The sequence below is a fragment of the Arvicanthis niloticus genome, chromosome 4 (genome assembly GCF_011762505.2).
Source record: "Arvicanthis niloticus isolate mArvNil1 chromosome 4, mArvNil1.pat.X, whole genome shotgun sequence".
Lineage (NCBI taxonomy): Eukaryota > Metazoa > Chordata > Mammalia > Rodentia > Muridae > Arvicanthis > Arvicanthis niloticus.
Window position 1 is genome coordinate 66,016,830 of NC_047661.1, and position 21,858 is coordinate 66,038,687.

General features: G+C 37.2%; 2 protein-coding genes across 8 annotated transcripts in view; one reads left to right on the top strand and one right to left on the bottom strand.

Moving 5' to 3' along the window:
* The window catches only part of Lrba (LPS responsive beige-like anchor protein), a 542,935-nt gene that overhangs the window by 305,208 nt on the left and 215,869 nt on the right, over positions 1 to 21,858 (top strand). Inside the window, exon 1 of one of the 7 annotated variants that reach the window (XM_076932612.1) lies at positions 3,924 to 4,026. The exons of 5 other annotated variants lie outside the window; for them this stretch is intronic. Coding sequence is in view for 1 of the 2 variants with exons in the window: in XM_076932610.1 (XP_076788725.1) it covers positions 5,197 to 5,238 (42 nt within the window). In the remaining variant the exon portion in view is untranslated. Of the gene's footprint in view, positions 1 to 3,923; positions 4,027 to 5,181; positions 5,239 to 21,858 lie in introns of those variants that run through there. One more of the 7 variants, XM_076932610.1, reaches the window with a different exon arrangement.
* On the bottom strand, positions 2,291 to 3,928 carry Mab21l2 (mab-21 like 2). Its single transcript, XM_034501063.2, has one exon. The coding sequence runs from the start codon at positions 3,926 to 3,928 to the stop codon at positions 2,849 to 2,851; it is 1,080 nt and encodes a 359-aa protein (XP_034356954.1). The 3' UTR covers positions 2,291 to 2,848.

Consider the following 21,858-nt stretch of genomic DNA (forward strand, 5'->3'; position numbering starts at 1 on the left):
GAGAACTGGTTGTTTGCAGTTAGATAAATCAGTGAATCCGGTACAGAGAAAACTTGAATTCTGAAATTTTATCACCTAGAAATGTTTTGTACTTTGTCTCATGGCTAAAGTATCTGAAAATATGTTATAAATTCATTATGAAAGTTTACCAAAATTACTTAAACTCTTTGACTCCTAACACTTCAGAACTTCAGAGAGACTGAGACTTCATTCAGATTAGTTTACTATACTTTTGGGACAAACATAGTTTAAAGTCCAAAATCTGATCAATGGTGTCTAAAAACCTTTTTCAAAATTAAGATCTTTGTCAAGAGCCTTTGAGAATAGGTTCTTTGAAGTTATTTGTTCTTTTATAGGAAGCTGTAGCTTTTAAGTTTTCTTCATCTTTATGTAGCATAATTAAATTAGGTTTCTTTCTCTGTTGCTTGTAAAACATAAACTATTTTACCTTAATCATGAAATGTGTCTTATACTGCAACCTACCTAGTTCTCCAGACAGCAACATATCTGAAAGTAACTTCAGCAAGTTATTGATAGAACCTTTAATTTAATATCTACATTAATACTAAAAGGTATTTTTTCTTGTAAATACCAACACTTTTTCTTGACTACAACATTTTTAACATTAAAAACATTTTTAAAAACTTGTATTAAATAAGGATGGGAAGATTTCAAATTGGGAATTTTTTTTTCTTGTCAAGATAACATTTCTGTAAACTAGTTGGAAGAAATGCTGTTTCTTGATAGAAATAGTTTTTTGAGCGAATTAGTCATTTTTTAAGAAAGCATTTTAACCTTTTAAACCAAATACTGTGCCTTAAATGATTTGTGTGCACATCTGAGTTAGCTATTGTTTTATATCTCCAAACATATTCCTTTGAAAATTTTCTTAAAATTCAAACCTGTTTCTTAAGAGGATAATTGTTTTATTGTTTAAAATAATTAGTGAGTGCACTGAATTAATGAGTTTGTTTTTATTTTTACAAGAAGACACACCATACACACACACACACACACACACACACAGTGCTATGTACATTGAAAGGTCAAAGGTATTTTCAGAGTAGGTAGTCCCTAAGCTTATATTTGTGACACAGCATTACTTTTCTCAGGGCAGCCTAGAGCTCATGCCTGTTCTGTCAAGTGACCTGGTGCTTCAGAGCCAGAGAAGCTTCCTAGGGCTCAGTAATCTTAGTCCTCCTGTTCTTAGCACCACACGACCCTCCCCCACCCAGACTTCTCATCAGAAAAGTGCTTTTTACAACATTTTTTCCTATATCTTTCACTTACAGATTTAAAAAATTTAAAAAATAGATGAATTGAAAGAATAAAGTTTAAACATTAGAGGTAGTTACTACATTTAACATATTTTGTTTCTTTACTTCACATGATCAAATCTTGTCCTTTGGCCAGAAAGCAAACAAACCAGTTTCTTTAGGATAGTTTCAGTTTTACCAATTACTTTTTATTCTAAACAGTTATCTTATTGCATATAAAAGAAATCTTATCAGAGTTGGAACATTGAAATGAGTCTATGGGATTGTTACCTGAGAAAGCCGAATATGGAAGGTACTTTTCCTATTTCTAAATTTTTGGATGAATTATTTAGGTCATAAAATAGTTTTAAGACCATTATATATAAGTAGATTCAAATTTTGAAATTTTGAAATTTTATTAAAATAATCATGTTTACTGCACTCATAACTAAATCATTAAACGACACAGTAATTAATAAATCTGAATTGTTCATATTGCCAGTTGCTAAAGGAGAGAAATATTGGAGTGACTATTTTATTATTTTTAGTGTTGTTGATTTATTTGCTAATTTTATTTATTATTACTAGTTGAAACTTAAATAGAACAAATAGTTAAGGAAAGAACATGAAATTACTTTATTCTTTAAAAACACTTTTAAAAACATTTTGAATTAGATATTTTTAAACCTTTAAAAATATCCTGATAAAATGTGGAAAAATTTTTAAAAGGCTTTTTTTATTATTTTAAATTTTAGGATTAACAATATATTGTTTCACACTTTTTTTTTCAAATATTGCGTTAAAATCCACAGAACAAATAAATATATGTTATATCGAGTAAAATCCTTCTTTTATTTTTTACTAAGGATTTTAGGGGAAATTTATATAATTAATTCTCCAGAATACGCTGTATTTTAAACTTTGCAAATCAAGAGTTCAAATGGAAGCTTCCTGCATTCAGTTCAAGTTCACATCTTGTAAGTTAGAAAGTGATCTCATCTGCCTTCATTCAAGAACAATCCGCAAGCAGCCAATTACAATGTAAAGTAATATTTTTATTACTGGTTTACTGGTTTCAACAAGACATTTTAGGGCGGGGGTTAGAGGTGCAAAAGGAGGAGGCAGGGGCACATTGACATTGGCACTGAGACACATTTCACATCAGTAAAACTTTGTAAAAAGAAATTTCACATATAGTTAAATAATTATTTTCACTTGGTGACAATCATTCAAGCAACCCAAAACAAGGAGGGGCGGGTGTAAAGAAGGAAAAGAGGGGAAGCTACTATACATTGATTTGAAAAATGTACCTTGGGTTTCATTTTGTGTTGGCAAAGCCGGATTGCTTCTTTTGTGCGATCTTTAAATTCACATTGTTTGGAAGGAAACGATCGTTTTTGTGCAAGAATGTGGATTTTTGGGGGGTTGGTTGGTTTGCCCTCTTTTGTTTGCTTCTTAATTAGGATCTCTTCTGCCTACTCCCGTTCTTTCAGGTGATTTACATAAAAGTTTGTGTTTCTAGTTTTTGCTGCTGTTGTGTGTTCTGAGAGAGCATGCCCATTAGTGTTGCCTTCTACGCAGTCGGCAGCACTCTATAGTTTGTCCAAGCTTTTGGGATTGGTGAGGATTTCCCTGGCCAATCTCCAGGTCTGCTTGGCAGCGCTCTCCAGGGCCGAGTGGGGCTTGCCCTGGAAGAGGTCGAGGTTGGGCAAAAAGTAGTGAGGGCAGCGGCGGCACTGCAGGCAGGAGATGAGCTGTAGCAGGATGCCGTTCAGACGGTCGCCCAAGCAAGCCTCGTCCCAGTCCGTTTCCCTCGGGTGTTTCTCGCACTCGTACAGCAGCAGCGTCTTCATGTGGTAGTTATTGAGCGGCTGGCCAGGCAGCTCCAGGTGGCGGTCCCGCAGCGTCTTCAGTACCGAGAGGCACTTGTTTCTGCAGCCGCCCATCAGCAAGCGGTTCTCCGCCTCACCGAACTGCAGCACCCAGGCGTCGCTTTCTGCGGAGCTCTGCTTGCCAGTCAGAGAGTAGCACTCCTTGGAGAGCAAGTTGAACCCTTCGGCCTTGACCTCCGCCACCCGATTGGGGCCGGGCCAGGGGATGTGGGGCATAGGCCACTGCGCCGCGCTGCGAGGCCAGATCCCGGTGCACTTGAACGCTGGGGTGATTTGCACCACGTAGCGCTCCCTGATGCGCAACTTGACCTCACTAGTGTCGGCGATCATCTTGACCACGTCTCGGTAGCTGCACTTGTCCACCGCCTGGGCTACCAGGGTCTGGAAACGCGAGCGGATCTTGCGCGCAGAGAGGTAGCCAGACGCTGTGATGAACTCGACCCAAAGAGACATGCTACGCTTCCGCCCATCGCTTAATTTGAGTACCGCACAGCCGGGCAGAGATCCGTCGTCCACGAAGTTGAAGACTCCCATCTGATTGAGGTAGAGTACCACCTCGAACTCGGTGGGCGAGATGACTTCCAGCCCCTCGTAGCGGGCGTCAATCTCGCTCAGAGAGCTGATGAAGCGCGGCTCCTGCACCTCCACTTCCTTCAGCACATCCGACACTACCTTACAGACTTCTCGGATGGTCTTGGCGATCGCAGCCTTGCGCGCCTGGCAGCGCTCCGTGTAGTATTTATTGAGCTGGTAAACCAGCTTGGCCTGAGCGGCGATCATGTTGGGGCACAGGTCCGGGCTGTACACCGGCGTCTCGCAATACGTTGAGGGATCCAAGGCTCACACACTGGTGGTGGCCCTGCGGCTGTGGAAAGGCGGTACGTTCCCCCTGAGGCCCCAATTTCACTCTTGCTTTCCACCTGGGCTGACCGGCTGATGATAGAGCCGGCTGGCCTTTTCTTTTCCCTCTTTGGAATTTTTTCTTTCTTCCGCAGGAAATTAGAAAGAATATTATTTTGGCGGAAAAGTACCTGCAAAAATAAAGACGAGCCTCTCCTTGTGCGGGAGAGATGGATGAAATTGAGAGAAAGAGAGAGAGAAAAAAAATTAGGTTACCAAGAGGCTAGGTTTAGATGTCCGCAGCAGCCACGATTGCCCAGATATCTGAAAATGAAGTCTTATAAGTGCCAAAGTAAATTTAAAAATAAGAACAAAACATTCAGTGGTTCATTCTGAAACTTCTCCCTCGATGGTTGGACGCCTTCACTCAGCGTAGGTGATGCCTTCCTTACCCTCCCCCAAAAGGAAAGTGAAGGATGTAATTAATGCCGGGAGAGCAGCGAAGTACTGCTCAGGCCGCAGCGCACTCTGAGGTTTGCAGACGCCCCGCGGTCTCAGCGTGCTGGTCTCCTCTCTTCTTGGGAGTTGTGTCGTAGCAGTTTTCCTGGCTTCCTACTGGAGGCGTTGTTTGGATTGGGTTGGTTTGTTTGTGGGGGGCTCTTCCTGCCTTTCTCTAGGTGCAAACTGCTGCAAGTTGTTTGATATTCTTTTCTGCCTCGTTATTTATACTTTTGGCCCTAGCAAAATCTATTTTAGTGTGACTAAGTCCTTGCTTACGTTGTATCTGGTGTGCAGTTCTAAGGAGTCCGGGTTTTTCCTCTCCTCTGGGTTGCATGTGCAGTCTCTGCTTCACCCTCCTGTCCTCAGATACCTGCCCCCCCCACGTCTGTCTGTTTCTCTCTCTCTCTCTCTCTCTCTCTCTCTCTCTCTCTCTCTCTCTCTCTCTCTCTTTCTCTCTTAGTTTATGAATGGTTCTGGGCCATCGTGAAGGGGTGGAGCTTTAGTTCCTACAATCCCTTTGCAAGCTGTCAGTGCTTTAGCCAATCCGAGAGAAAGAGAGAGAGAAGACAAGCTTGGAACCATGGCAGCCACTACACTGCACTTGATAAAGGGAGGGGGGAGTAAGAAAATAGGACAAGACAGAAGTCAAATGCTCTCGCTCGTTTAGTAGTCCCATCTTCTTTTATCCTCTTTTCTTACCAGTTGCAATGAAGAGGAGGAGAGCCTTTATAGGAGGGATTCTTCTCTGGGTATGGCAGAATCAATGCCTGGAAAGTAGTAGTGGTTTCAGTGAGCTTCACTTTTGTTTTTAATTCTCTGAACATTCTGCAGAAGGTGCAGAAGGCAGATGGGAGCAGGAAGGGAGCTTGGGAAAGGACTGAAATTTTGTAGTTTTTTTTTTTCCTTCGCTTTCCCTCCCATCCCATTGTTGCCAGGACTGTGTATGTGTAAAGGAGGGTATAGGATGACAGTCTATAACCATAAATCTCTTGTTAGTAATTTCCATATGCTGTTAAAAATACAGAACAGGACAAAAAACTACTCCAGATAGGTTGTTTGATCCTTATTTCATATTTTAGATTTCGATATCTTTGTGTTATTATTTTACTGTTATAAGAACTAACCGATAACTAGAGAGAAAATATGTGAGTTTTGAGAAACAATGTAAATTTATATTAATGTACATCATTTGGTTATACTTGCTAATTAAAATAAGCTACCAAAATAGTTCAGACTTAAATTAAGATGAAGGAAAGAAAAATTGAACTTGAATTCAAGTTTTCTTAATTTATTAATATTGTGACTTTAATTGTGAGCATATTCTCGGACAGTACTGGTTTAGAATAACTATTATTTTCATAATTGATTCTTGCTTTTAAAGGAGTTGACTGGGACAAAAATCTATAACTTTCCTGTTATTGATTACCCAGATGGCCTTCCTCCTCTTCTGCATCCAACTGAAACTCATTCACTTGTATTCCTTAGAATATGTATTATCCTTAACAAGCTGTGTGATTGTTGCCTTGTAGGACTTTTGGAAAAACAAGGGCTGCAGCAAGGTGATTGACTTGCTACTAGGAGTTTATCTCAGAATTTAAGATGTCAGGATTCTCAGTCGTCTTAATACACTCAGGTAGTTAAGGGCTATTTTTAGTTTGATTTGGCAGATAATATTTAAGCCATGGGTTATGTATAGGGGAAATAAAATCTTTAGCCCGATTTGGAAAAAAAAAAAAAAAAAGCTATATATAGCTTTTGTAAAACCCTGAAGGAGAGCTTGACTTGCATTTTTGAAACCTACTAGATCCTGAATTTAGTTGCTACCGGGAAAGCTAATGCTTCTTTCTATTTGGCATGAGATGCTTGGATCCCTTACCCTTCTTTCGTTCTTAGTCTTTGGTGGTCCGGAGGGCTTGAGACTTGACCCGCCTCCACCTCGATGCTAAAGCTCCTTTCTAAAGAGTATTTGGGTTTTCCTTTTTTAAATCAAGAGGGATTTATCGCTTAGGGGACGTTTTAAATAGCGAGGAGTTGGGAAGAACCTTGCAAAGTAAGCATCAATGAGCCTCCGGGACAGTAGTTTCATGGGCGTTCCTGTTCCTGGGAGTGAAGGCGCTACTAGGCTGCTTGCTGGCAGCCGGCGGGAAACCTCTGCTCAGGGAGGCTTTGGTGCTGCAGGACCCAGACCATGCAAAGTAGCCGGGTATCTCGTGTTCTGTAGTCCCTGCCTTGGAGGTGTTAACAGGCCAGAGGGGTGCACTCCCGTGGAGTATGGGACCATCGGGAAAAGAAGCTTGGAACAGATCCCACAGGCAGTTCTGGTCAGGTACTGGTGGCCAAGGCCCAGGTGCAGAGTTCCTCCACATCCCCGGGGCTAAGTCTGCAGCATGCATGTGGCCAGAGGCGCCTGTGGGAGCCCTTGTGATGCTGGCTGTCCCAGCTCTGCCTGCCACGTCTTGGAGCTGCAGGACATACGCGCCCACTGCGTTCACCTCTGCCAGCCTGAGCAACTTTCCTCACACCCTTGTCCACCGTTTCTCCACTTCTTCCTAGAGGCAAGGATGATAAAACGTTACAAATGTTTTGATTTAAAAACAATTCATTACCAATTTACCCTGTCTAAGGTAGATGCTCTAGTAAATAATAAATCAGTTAAACAAAGGCGACTTTAATTTATCGCTGTGGTGCTAATTAGAAACATCATTCGAGCAATAAACTTAAACACTTCCAGCAAACACTGCACCCCCTCCCCCTTACCTCTCTCCACTGCCTTGGCTGAGAGCAGCGTCTGCTGTTTGTGGCTCCCATCCCTGGCTGAATAATTGAAGGGGGAAACGGTATCTGAGGAGGCTATAATTGAAGAGCCTCTGTCACCTCTGCTTTTATGTATGTTGGTGTAGAAGTCCATCAGCAGCTCCTTGATGGTGTATTAAAACGTAGTGGCAGCTCCTTCTGCAGGAGATGTGGTGTTCTATTAAGGAGACCGGGAGAGAAAGAAACTCTAGAGGCTAAAAGCCACTTCAAGTCTTCAGACCGATTGATCTGTATTCTCTTGTTATAATCCGTCTCATCATACTTGAGTTAATGAGGCAAAGGAGGGGGAGTGAAATCTGATGGTCCCTGACAAATTCATTAGGGAGACTGCAGGACATTTTATTTGACTGTTAAACATCTTGTTTGTTTGGTTTAGGCAGTGCCAATAACAGCTTGCTTCTGCCCAGAACTGTGGTGTTGGGCTGGCTGGCTGGAAGACATTCCTGAAAGGAAGGAGGGTATGGAGGGTGCCCCCCCTTCCCCGGATTATGGGTAATGCAGAAAATTCAGACTTCTCTGGGCCTAACATTTTCTATCATTAAAATCAGGACATCTAGAAATGTATTGAGGTGGGCATGTTTTAGTAACTATAAACTAAAATATGTGCATGTTTAAAACATTAGTCCCTGTTTCTTTAAAAATTGAGTCGGGTTAGAGCAATTACTCCACTACCTTTTGAGATATGTAGATATTATTTAAGGTCCAGAAAGCAGTCAGAAGCATAAATTATTCCTTATTACATCTTATTTTTACTTGATCATAATTAAATAAACATAGTGAAGTATACCCTTCATCAAAACCAATGTGAACTCTAATTTGGGAATTAAAAAGTTTCCTACTTATACAAATTCTTTGAAAGAAGATTGCTGTATTTAAACCTGAGGGTGATGAGCCTACAGAGTGCTTCAACTGAACCTTCTTCTAGTTCAAAAACAACAGGCAGTTAGGCTAGAGTGCTAACCTTAGACTATTTTATCCTAAACAGTGTTGGACTTGGAGTTTTTTCAAAGTTACTACTGTGAAAAAGGTAGTAAATAACCCATTTATGAAACTTTCTTGCCTAGAGAATTCAGTTATATTTTCTGTTAGTATTGACTTAGCGTCAGCTTAAGTGCTTTGAGAAAGAAGCCTGCTTTCCATTTAGGGGAAAACAGTCTGGGAGAGAAAAGCAAACTAATGCCCTTTGAGTGTCATTTCCATGTACCCCTGCGTGGCCAAGGGAGCTGCTGCTTCAGGGCCACTGTGGACCTGGACGACTGATGGAGCAGTTCAGCCGGAGCTAAGGAAGGATGAAGTCAGGGCTTCTGTGTGTCTGACGCTATAATCCTGTTTACATTTGCATGGAGTACAGAAGTCTTAAACTGTTTTATTCTGGGCTGATCTTTTCTTAAAGATATGTTTACTAGATTAAACTTCAGTGCATTTCTTACTTTATCAGATTAGTGAGACTTAAAAGGTATGTATTTTATGGTGTATAGAGAAATATTATACAGTAGTCTAACAGTCTTCACAAGGAGTACACAGGCTTTATATGATATGATCTCTATTTCCTGAAAACATAGTACAAACATTTAGGAAATAATTAAGTTTTCTTTTTAAGAAGTCTCTGAAGTACTTACACTTTTCAGAATGCAAAGTACTCTATTTTTCCCTTAGTTTCTGGTGTAACTTTGAACAACCTATGCATCTATTTATACAGAGACTCAATTTTAGTCTTTATATATTGAATTAATTGTTGTAATCCAAAATACTTGATTTTTGGAAAACATTTATAATATTGTGGTCAAAATATAATTTTGGAAATAAAAAACCATTATTTGATTTTAAAAGCTACCAATAAAAGCTGCAAAGAAACAAACATGGTTTGTTAGTATTGGTTTGATGGGATTTTGAAGAAGTAACTGAATTTAAATGTGTGTAAGAGATTGTAACAATTATGGATATTTTACTATTTATAGTCTTCTTTACTATTATATATCATTTTCTGTCAATCGAAGTGATTTTCCAAAACTCCGAAGTTTTCTTCAGAATGTTTTTAAGGTAGTGATAATTAGTACTCTGGAATTAATTTGTATTACCCAGTTATTAAATATTTGATTTGAATACTTCATTTTTATTGTTTATTAAATATTTTAAATGTCCAAGCATCCTATTGAAATACTTCATTCTGTTTTATAAAATAGCTTCAAAAAAACCCAGAAAATTCTTGCATCTCTTTGATTGGTAACCCAGGGGCATTGTTTGCATTTGAACAGTGTGAACTAAAGATAGTGTTCTGTCAGGTAAAGTGATAGCTGTGACTTTCCACAGCAAACCTATTGAAAGGTACTAGAAAACACAGCAGTTTTATGTACTTTTTATGGATATTGTTTGGTGGACATACTGAGTTTTAAATACACCTTTCATTATACTGCTTACATTGCTGCGATATTTCCTCAGATCAGACTAGTCTATTTATAATCCTGACATCATTTAGTGAGATGAGAAAGTTGAAAATATAGTATGTTAAGTTTCTTCCAAGTTGAGCAATAGCTATCCAATTGTGTGCCATATATTAAACTATATATAATTTGATTTCACTGAGATATACAGTACTAAAGGAGGAAACTTCCACTTGGCAAACGGAAATGGCCTTTGCCTCTTTGAAAGGTAAAAGCCATTGTACAAGAGCTGGGGAGTGAAGCCTGAACAGAAGCAAACATGGCAAGAATTTGAACTTTACTGTATTGCTATCTATGCTTTTTAACATTACCAAGAATTTAGCTTTGTCTTCTTTTAAAGGTACACTTTTTTAGTTGTTTATTTTCTTTCTTCCCATATATAAGCATCTGTTCTGAAAAGTTGGATACCTTTCTTTCTGTTACTACCTTTTTCTTTTCTTATTTAAACAAAAAATTGAATCAATTAGAACTTTACTATGAATAAAATATTAAATTTTACTTGCCAAATAGCTTTGACTTTAACATCTTTTGGCTTTCACTGTAATCTCAAAGAAAAGAATTCAAGTAGTAGGTCCAAATCTAACAGTTGTTAAAGCTGAGTATATAATATAGGGATTGCTCTCTGGACAGCATTTACCTTGGATTTAATGTCACTTTCAGAAGATACACAGAAAAACCAGCATTAGTCAATACTAAATTTAATGTTAAAGAAAATAGAAAGTTGATTTTATGGCTCAAGGTGTGGTTTGTTTATGAAAACACTATAATGTAAGTGCATTGTGTGCAGTATATGTCCTGGGATCTTGATGCTCTTCTTGCATCTACCGCCTGTTATGCTTAGGATCAGACATTAATGGAAGATATTAATGAGTTAGTGGTGCAGAGCTTGACATTACTGAAGTGTACTTAGTTCAATATATATGGCTTTAAACTTTGCTCCATATTTCCCTTAGGTCATATGTGATCTTTTTGAGGACCTATGTTTGATAGTACTAGATAAGCAAACCATATTTGTATGTTTTCATTACAGGTTAGGAAAACTAGCCAGTTTATAGACCTTACTGGACCATCAGCGGTCTTATAGTACTCCATCTGTCGTCAGTAGCAGTGCACTTGTACAGTATCCCCCCGAGATAACAGAGCATTTTTAATGAATGTGCTATTTTTAATTAAAATGTTAAAAATCTAATCTTCCTTTAGATATTTTAAGTTAGAGTAAAAGTGATATGCAGAGAAGGTGGTTTCTCTGATTTCTTGTAGTAGCTGAACAACAGCAGAAGGTCATGAGACATCTATGTTGTAGAAATGAAATAATGATCGATGGTCTGAGGGAGCAAGCCTTTTTCCTACAACCGTCTGAAATACAGCAAAGAGAAAAACAGCTGCTTTGGCCTGTGGATATCAAATTCTGCCAGTCTGTTTCTTCTCTGAATTTTCCCTTTCTATCTTCTCTTGTTATCTTTGGATCCTAAAGAGTCATTCTCTTATTCTCTAACTTGTTTTGTCTGTAGACAAAATCCAAGTTAGTAAGTTTAAATCAGTGTAGATAAAGTGGAGAATCTTTGATCTGTGGCTCTGACTGTTTCTAAGTGATTTGCTTGCTGGGAGCAGACACTATCCATGCCCTTTCACTTTGCTATCAGCTAGGTGCACACAGAGGACCCGCAAGGCCACCAGATGCACAGTTAATCATCAGTGAGGTCAGGAAGGTTCTAGCTGGACTCACCAGCTCCTCAAATCCTAGCATTTATTTGTGTATAGTAACTTTTTGTTACAAGCTCTAAAATTTTACAGTGTTTTCTGAAATCTATCCAAAACTTTTTGTAAATATTAATGAATGATACCAATAGATTTTTTTAAGCATATCGTTGTTGCTGTCATATAACCTACTGGATACATAAAGTCAAAGGGGTGCTGCTGTGAGTGTTAATAGAGAAGATGAGTGTTCAGTCACAGTCTCTGCCCAAAGATGGTCTCACTGTTTACCTCAAGCTTGCCTCAGATTTCCTCCCGCCTCAACCTCCCGAGTGCTAGGAGTGCAAATATGCAGACCACAGGAAGCTATTTCCAGTTTTAAATAGAGGTTTTGGATTAAGTGATCTCTGTGTCTGTCTGACACAAATACTATAAGAGAGGTGGTTACTGAACTTGGTGAGCTTATTTTAAGCAGAATACTTTCTGTGAGATTTTGGGCTTTCAGTGTTGTAATGGCATAGGGTTGTAAAAGTTTTTAAGAGAAAAACTATAGATGATTTTTTTTCAGACGAGTTTAAAAAAAATCATACATTTTAGATTGCAGATAGTTAGGAAGGTCAACAAAGGAGCAACTTGAGAGAACTTTTAAGGATGCTTAAAAACTGGATTAGTACAACCAAGTGTGCTGTGTATTCTTATAAAGGTGTGTTTAAAGGTGTGAGCATGACTGGTAGGGACTTGTTCGTAAGTTATGAAGGAGTTCAGAGTTTAGATATCTTCGTGAAGATTTCTGCTTTGTAAACAGTTTTTTAAGCCAAAGGATTTTAAGTTTGCCATTAATTTAAAAATGTATCTTCTTGAAGAAATGACTCCACGAAGCTGCGATTTTCTAAGTTCATCGTCGTTTAGTGAAATATGTACCCAAGCTGGGAAGTGATTCTCACACATGTGTCCTTAAAGAAGGAAATCTTTATACTTTCCCATGCTCTTCACTTGTTTTCGTCAGAAGATTTGACAGGCGTAAATGTGTTAACATCTTTGATTTTTACAGATGTTCCTAGTTTTCTCTCAAACTGTAAAAGATGCTATATCAGAGAATCATGATAGGAAATAATTTCAACACTTCCTCTCACATAAGCAATTCCTTGCTTGCCTAAACGTGTGGCTATTTTGGTAGGGAACAAAGTGATGCAAGAAAAAAAAAAGTTGTGATCTAACTGTCCTCATTTTCAAACATAGGTCAGCAATCTGTTATTGGCTGTATTGTGATTGGCTGTAGTGCTCTCTGATACAGCACTTAAATGGGCATGGCTAAGTAGTTCATTTTTTTGTTAAGTTCATTGGAAGGCCTTCATCAGTGCATTTAGGAGTGCCAGGTGGCCACCAGGAGAGTTGTTGATGGGCACTCTGTGGGTTTGCAAAGTGCAAACCTAAAAGACCAAGAGATGAGAAATGCATTGCTATTTGTGAATTTATGTTTTATCTCACTTCACTTGAAAATTTATGAGTAGTGTGGCTTAAGGGTGCTGGAGTTGTGTGTTCCAGGGCTTGCCCCCACTGATAACACCCTTGTTGGCGTGAAAGTGCAATGCAAATTATGACAGTTACAACCTTCTGTTTTGTTTAACCTGTCAGTAGATTTCCTGGCTCAGTGCTGAGGGCAATGGTGTGTTCAGCTAGTCCATATTCACCTAAACTTAAAAGGTCAGGTTTCTACAGGCAAGCCTAGTCAAAGCCTAATTGATGAGGAGGGCAGGGAGACAGAATTTACTGTTCTGTTGGCTAGTTTCATATCGTTAGGTTGTCCTGAAAGCATCAGGCAGTCACAGCCCCTTTCATGTAAGTGCTGACCCTAGACAGGAGCTGACAATCAAAGGAGGCAGCCACAGGAACCAGTGCAAGTAGGCTATTGATTTTTCAGTTAGGTCTAAGTAGTTTGTAGTATGGGTAATGGGTGACAGAGGCAGGTATGTCATTATCAATGAGCTCCAGAACAGTAGCGACAACCTTCCCTCATATTTCCTTCAGCACTGACAGTATGCATCCAGAGGCGGTCAATAAATCGCCCAACCCTTAACTGACAAGTGACTGGGAGGTTTAGGTTGAGCAATGGAAGTTACAGAGCTAAACTTCTCTTCTTGAACATATATAAGATTTAGCAATGTAGGAAGCAGTTATGATACTGTAACCATTTGAAGTTTTGATTTGGATATTTCTGTGGAACTCTGAAAATCAGAACTTGGTTTTAATGATTTTTAGTATCAGAATCATATACTCATATACAGAATCATAATCATATGGAAATGACCCAAGTATTTCTAAGCATAGTCTAAAAAGATATTTAAGTTAGGTTATATGGTTTTGCTTTTATTTTAGACTAGCACTTTATTCTTTGGTGACTGTTCTGCCCCCAAATTTAATTAATTAAACATTTTTTCCGAATACATTAAAATTTCTAATTTTAAAAAGTTTTAATTGGAGACCAATTACAAATGAGGTGGGAGAGGGGAGAATTGAATCTTTGCAATGCAGCTAAGTGGTTGCTATTTGGCCTTTAAAATTATTTCTCATAGTAAAACATAAGGATTGGAGAGTCATTTAATTGTTCAAGTTTAATGAACTATGATTATTTCTGAATTTAGAAAGAAATGGTATTAATTTTTGTTTTTAAAGCATTTCATGTAGATAGTTATCAGAAAGATACAACTTTTATTCATGTGACCCCAAATATATAACAACTTTTGACAAATGCGAGATTTATTCTAATTTTGAGATATTTTACGTTTAAACTAATCTTTTGTTTCTATATATAAGTAATATAAAAGAATATAATATTTATAGCTAAGAGTTGGGGTTGTTCCAGGATCTTTGCAAATTATCACATGTTTACATTTTCTACAAACTTTAAACAAATTGAAATAAGACAGAAAAGTAAATGTTTTTTTAAACTTCCTTAAATAACTTATCGTTATGATATCTCGTTTAACACTGTGACATTCTGCAGACCCGAGTGTAATCTGTAGCATCATCGAGCCCTGGAGCGCCCTGCATAGCCACATGAATCACTTCCATTTGTCCCCAGCAAGTACAAATTCCTTTTTAAGAAAACACCAACCAGTAGGCTAACACACAGCAAAGGTATTGGTACTTAAAAGTATTTCTTAACTTGATAGTGACAAGTCTCTGTGACCTTTCTATCCTGGTTTGTTTTTAAGATATAGACAAAATTTGAATTGTGAATGATGGCTACTAGAAGTGTTTTCAGACGCTTTGGGATTGTGTAGCGAATATTTAGGGAAGTCTTATTCAGGTCCCTTGAGTTAGCCACCTTTTCGTGCTTGTAGATTCTTAATGCAAGATTCCTTTTGGTATCATCACTTTTTTTTTCTGCTGTTTATAAACTCTTAGTATTTTCCTGGCTTAAGTAAAAAAGATTTAGCCTCTCAGAACCTTAGAATTTCTGTATCATTCTCTATATTAGAGGTAGAACTTCTTACAGTACGTTTGTAGCCTTCTTGAATATATTGGGTGTTTTTTTTTTTCTTTTGGAATGAAAAAAAAAGCTGCAGAAAGGGAACAAATTAAATTTTCATGAAAGAAAATCCTAATCAGCAGTGACAGTGTAAGAGAAAGATGATTGCCACTTGGTCATTGTGGAGAGGCACTTAGATTCGGTGTCAGTGGTTCTGTTAATGATGACTAATGTCTTTCTTGGAGCAAGTGCATGCTCACACACACTGCTGCAGCCTAGAGAGAGAGAGGGCTTAGCAATAGGACCATTAAAGCAAAGCCTTAGGTGTCCTAAAACAAAGACTTCTTAATGCAAACAAACTGACCTCTCATTATAAAAAAAAATATATTATGTGTAAACATAATCCTAAGGCATTTACCACAGTTTGCAAGCTATTTTATATACAATGCCAATGGATTGTTTTAGATTAATATATATATATATATATATATATATATATATACACACACACACACACGTGTGTCTCTGTGTGTGTCTGTGTGAGTGTGTGTGTGTGTATGTATCAAAGAATGATAAGATTCCTGATTTTGTCACTGACAGAAATGGGCTGTATAAAACCTTGTACTGGATCACAAACATTAAGAAAGTTTTGAAAAGAAGCATATACTTTTCATAGCACATTACTGTAATCTGAACAAATGCTCTACAAAAAGGGAATGAATGACTCAGAAAAATCTTTTTAAGTCTTTTAATCTTAAATATATTGGTTACAAAAGAAGATGACATGTGTTATTTCTTCAGCTGCTCCCCAAAGTATAAGACCTTTTAGAAGGGCATTTGCAATGCTTGTCATATTATTTCATATACATCTTATTGCCTGACATGTCTCAAGAACTATGAGAACACAGATGTCATTGCATTCAGACAACACTAATTACTCTGGGATTTTTGCAGCCTCAGTGCCTGCCTGTAACTGTCGATTATGATTGTTCACGCGTCCTATAGTGGGAACACTTCACATGAAGATAGTGAGCTGGGCCTTTTAGTCCCCTATTGTTCTCCAAAAGAAATTGGAAGAGGAAAAAATCCTGACACATCAGTTTCATTCTGTATGCTACATTTGAACTATGTTTTGGCAACATTTTCGTTCCTGGAGTGAGTGTGTTATGCTTTAGTATGCAATGAAATCTATTATCCCTCTGTTCTTTCACCTTTCTCAACAGTCTTTTACATTACTTTGTCTTCAAGCTTCAGAGGAAATTTCTTTATGTAGCATGCAGTTTGAGAGAAACACTAATTGTGGTGAGTCTTTTAGAAGTGACAGTGCTAAATAATAAATATGTATGATGTGTTCTTCTGGTGTGCAATTTAATGTTTAATAAGAAGCAAAGACTGTTAGTCTTGATTTCAATAAGTGCAATCAGCTTATGCTTTTAACACAGGTCAATTCTTTTCTTTGTTTAATGTCTGCTACAACAGTCTGAATTTTATTTGATGATTCATGTTGTTTAGGTGCTTTTGTAATGCCAGAGGTCAAACAGTGGTCAGATCAGGGTCCTGGCTATTAAATGTGAAGGCCAAATACATGTTTTGATAAAAAGCATAATCTGTGTTAATTACCGATTGGAAAATAAAAAGCTCTGATAATGTAACTTCACATGCTGATGAAGCAGAATTGAAGCAGCTTGATCAGAGATGTCTGATGAGATAAAACTGCAGTCTCTGCTGTACAGTTATAGTAATTATGACTAATGAACCGTCCAGTCTGGATGAAATGGCATGCCCATAGGGACTGTGTCCAATCAGCTGTGACTTATGCAAGCTGAACAATCCATGGATGGGAATTCATGTTCTATACTAGAATAGGCATGCGATCGCTTATTAATATCGCCTTTTAAGGACTCTTTAAGGTGATTAGAAGCTATCTAAATTTTGTTAAGTATAAAATATAGTTCTTTCCCTTCACATTCTTATTTAAACAAATATTTATTCTTACTCTGGCTTACCTCTTATCTTAAGCACACAGATTATGATTCTGTTGACTCTGCGGCTACCTGACTGACCTCCTTTATTCTGCTGACTCCCTTCTTTCATATATATTTGTTTTTATTAGAGCATGTTATTCACTGACCAGATCTTGGCAGAATTCTGAAATAATAATAGCATATGAACATTCCTCACATTGTAGACCCACTAAAAAGTGTTTGGGGGCTTTTTTGCAATTAATTTATAAATTCTCATACTCGCTCTGAGGTAAGACTTTGTTGTCCTCACTGTACAAGTGCAGATCTTGGTACTGTGACAGCTGTGGGAAGATTAAGTAACTTGACCAAGAGTACATACTTTAGATCTAAGACTGCCTTGTTAAGGACTATTTGTATTCTTATGATTCAAATCTATTTCAGAATTATCTTTACACCTCTTTTTTTCTAATCATCTCTCATTTTGTTGTTTTTGATAATGTGACACAACTACAGGAAAATTTAAAACTGATAACTCATGTACAAGTGTAGAATTCTAGTTTTTATTGGACACATTTTTAGTGAATACGGCAATCAAGGTGAAGCTTGCTAATGTGTGCCTGGACAAAATATGCATCTAAAAATGTAATAATTTAATTTATTCAGAAACATGATGTGGTCAATAACTTTTAACCTATTATATGAAAACAACTTGCAAAGTTATAAGTAAGTAGTGCTGGTAAAATAAGCTTGTTTTTTTCCTGGAGTTATCTATGTTAAGGGTTACTTCACTGAACCATGATGCAGCTATCTATCTATAGTGGCCTGAGGACTTCATCTACAACTTTCCAGATAGTAGGTTTTCATAGAGTTTTCTAAGAAGGTGTTAGAAATAAAAGATAAAAGAGGAGCGCTAGAGAGATGGCTCAGAGGTTAAGAGCACTGCCTTATCTTCTAAAGGATCCAGGTTCAATTCTCAGCACCCACATGGTGGCTCACAACTGCCTGTGACTATAGTTTCAAAGGATCTGATACCCTCTTTTGGCCCCCATGGGCACTAGGTACACATGTGGTACACAGACATACATGCAGACTAAAAACCCATGCATATAAAATAAATAATAATAATAACCTTTTAAAGAGAAAATTTTAAGTGACTCAGCAGTATTAATTTTTCTGCAGAATTTATGCTTATGTGCTGTTTATAGGGTCTTATGAAGGGGAAATGAATAAAATAGACATGTTTTCTACTGGCTGCCATTCTGAAATTCTTGTCTTTCCTTATGCTATATGTCCCACCAAGAACTATTGTTTGTACTATCCTAGGTATTATTAATCTTAAACAACTCAACACCATATGTTTTAACTTTTGTTGTCTGTGCTATCCTACTGTGTATTCCTTTCTGTTTATTATGTTTTGAATATGGAAAGTTGTTGGAAGGCAGCTCTTTTATTTACTTGATAGCAGTTCATGACTAAGTACACATAGCAAATGTTTAATGAATGCTTGCAGACCAGTTGAAAATTGTGACGCCGTACTCTAGCCAAGAGTTCTATTACCACATTCCAGTAAGCAATGTGATGTTTGTAGAGAAATAAGAAGTGTTTCTGAGCTCAGTTGAAATAAGATGATCGACATAAGGCTAATTGTGCTCTTGTGCCATGCAGTATTCTAAGCTCTTTGTCAGAATATTCTCAATGAGTCTATATTGAACTATATCTATATCTTTTATTATGTAGTTATTAGGAAACCAACTCAGAGATTAAAATTTTTGATTTTAAAATGAGGAGGTACCAAAACATGTCTTGTAGATTTTATTAAAAGCCATCACAGTTTTATGGATATATTTTCACCTCCGTTCTATTTTCTTTAAGACATCATCTCTGCAGTAGTTCATGCTTTTAAAGTAAGTTCTGCCTTCTCACAGCTGAGATGACTTCCATTGCATACCAACTTTGGTCTTCACAAGAAACTCCAAATCCTTCTTTACCATGGACTGTTTCTCCTTGTCTTCTTGTTCCTTTTCCCAGGCCTCTCTGTTTTTCTGTTGTCTGTTTGAGGCAGAGTCTCTTTTTATATAGCTCTGATTATGTATATGGAACTTACTATATAGACCAAGCCAATTGGAATCTCAGAGATCCACCCTCTTCTGGCTTTTGAGTCCTGGGATTAAAGGTGTGCCCACCATGGCCAGCACTCTCCCTTCTTTCTCACTCTCCCTTTATCCCTCTCTCCTGCCCTTCTCCTTGCTTTTCTCTCCTTTGACCTCTTTGCTCTCCCTTTTTTCTTTAACTATGTCCTACTCCGTTCTCTTATTACCACTGTTTCATCTCATCTTTTCCTTTTCCCTTTCCCCTCATTCCCATCTTGTCTGCCCTTCCCCCATCCTCTCTATCCACAGTTGTTCTGGAGCTCTTTGCAGTCCTCCTGCGTGCTGGGAGTTTTGGGAAAGTATCATCATCCCTAGTCCCATTAATTTCCCTAAGTGATGGACAGAATCATGGCATTTTACTCTGAAATGTTATGACATGGCTAGATAACACTGACTTAGGGAGCTTGACAGTTATCATCCTTAGGTAAGTTTTAGGAAAATGCTTGTGATATAAACTAGCTTAAAAAATAATTTTAGACATTTCTCAAGTAATTTGTAGCAAATTATAAGGTAAAAACTTGTAATGTAAATTTGGCTGTCTCCAGGATTAGGATGGAGTTAATAAAGTGCTATGTATTTATACTTAGGAAACACTATGGTTTGTGCTGAGGCATTGTACAAAACTAAATTCACCGTGCTATGGAAGAGGAAGTAGTTTACCAAATATAGCAATCTCTAGAAGTAAACTGAGTTCAGCTTTTGCATGGCAACTTATAACATGTAATTTCACAAATGCTGAACTACTTGGTACATATTATAAGCTCATTTCCTTATATTTTGATTATGTAATAGTTTCTTTCTCATTAATTAAAGACTAAGTTATACTTAAAATTTTGTAACAATCTATAATGTTTATACAGAGTGTTACAAAACAATCTATGGTGAAAACATTTAAATCTGAATCTGTCATCAGCTATCAATTCTTTAATGTTTAACATTAGGATTAATATAAAAATAGTTATCTAAATATTTAAAGAAACCTTTTCCATATTGTGTTTTACTAAACCACATTTGGTTCATTCAGAAATTCCCTTTTAGCTTTGAATCTTTCAGATATAATTCAGATATTATAACTTAATTTTCAAAGCTCATGAAAGTGCTATTTGATCTCAGATTAGAGAATTTCAGCTGTACCATTTTAAAATTAGATGTTAATTATATGTTTAAATGCTTCATAATATAGTTTAAAATGAAGAAAGATGATAAACATACCACCATGTTTTGATTTTATATATACTTAACATGTCTGAGCAAAAGATGAAAGCATTAGAAGTGTATGATTAGTCATGTTTAGTAGGTTTTAATTTCCTTGGTTACTTAATATATTTATATATAGTTTACAGTATGTATATTAAAAAAACTCTTAAATTATACAATTTTATCATATTTTAGGAAGTCTTTTATATATTAAATTAATAAGCCAGGTTCCCAGTGGACTCACCTTGTACTTTGACATGGAAAATGTTAGCTGGAAAAGCCAGGAGAATTGTTACATTTCAGGGGACACATAGACACACAAACACACAAATATACATGTGCACACTCACATATATGTGTATTGCATATATTACTAATCTACTATATGACATGTGAATAGTGTAAGAGATAATTTTTTTTTTTTTTTTTTTTTTTTTTTTTTTTTTGGTTTTTCGAGACAGGGTTTCTCTGTGTAGTCCTGGCTGTCCTGGAACTCACTCTGTAGACCAGGCTGGCCTCAAACTCAGAAATAAGCCTGCCTCTGCCTCCCATTTAATTCCAGTGCTGGGATTAAAGGCATGCGCCACCACTGCCTGGCAAGAGAAAAAATCTTAAAGAGAAGCTAACATACCATTCTCACCATCATATAATATGTATTTTTATGTCTTATTTTTACTGGACTACAAAGGTCTTTGTGTTTTAGGCTTATATATAAATTTGCCATGAAGTTTAAACTTTTGAAAATAAACTCACTATCTATTCCAGATTGGCCTCAAACTCACAATAGTGCTCCTGCCATAGTTGTTGAGTGCTTGGATTATAGGTATGAACTACATGGCAGGTCCTCTTTTTTGTTGTTGTTGTTGTTTTTGTTTTGTTTTTTATCATTTTCAAGAGGACATTAAATGGTATCTCCATACCTCCATCCTTTAGATATTTTCTAGAAACATAAATGGAGGGGCTAGAGGAAGTTCCCTGTGTGTACAGAAAACAGTAGGCACTTAGATTGCCATTTATCATAGCTACGTATAGATGTGTGTGCATGTGATTATCTCTGCTGCTTTCCTATTCTAGTTCACAGATTGAGTAAATACATATAGTCTTTGACAGAAGAATTTAACATTCAGATAACAAATAGGAAAAGGAATGTCCTTGGAAATAACCAGTGATATTTAGCAACAGTGAAAAGAGCTGAGATGTGCATTATATTATATGCTGATTGGTAGATTTGTAGAGAAGGAGAAAAGATGTTGAGTAGCTCTGTGCATTTAAGGCTAATTTTTATGCAAGAGCTGAGTGGCTCAGGAGGTATGTGAGCAAAGCTAATAGAAGAATTACAAGGGAGACCAAGTGGGAAAAAGAACAGTGGGGACTGATGGATAGTCCATGATGCTGAAGTAATGAGTGCTAGTCCATTTACAGTGGATAGAAAGTAGTAATAGAAACATGGTAGATCTCTCTTGTCAAATGATCCCATAGAGACTGTATTACATTTTAATACATAGATAGGAGAATCTTTCCTATGAGTGCTTGGGGTGGACATTGGTAGATTACTACTTAGTACAGTAATTGTGTTCATAAAGATTCCCTACTGTTTCTAAGACAATTATATTTACCTTTTTTATTTTTAAGGACA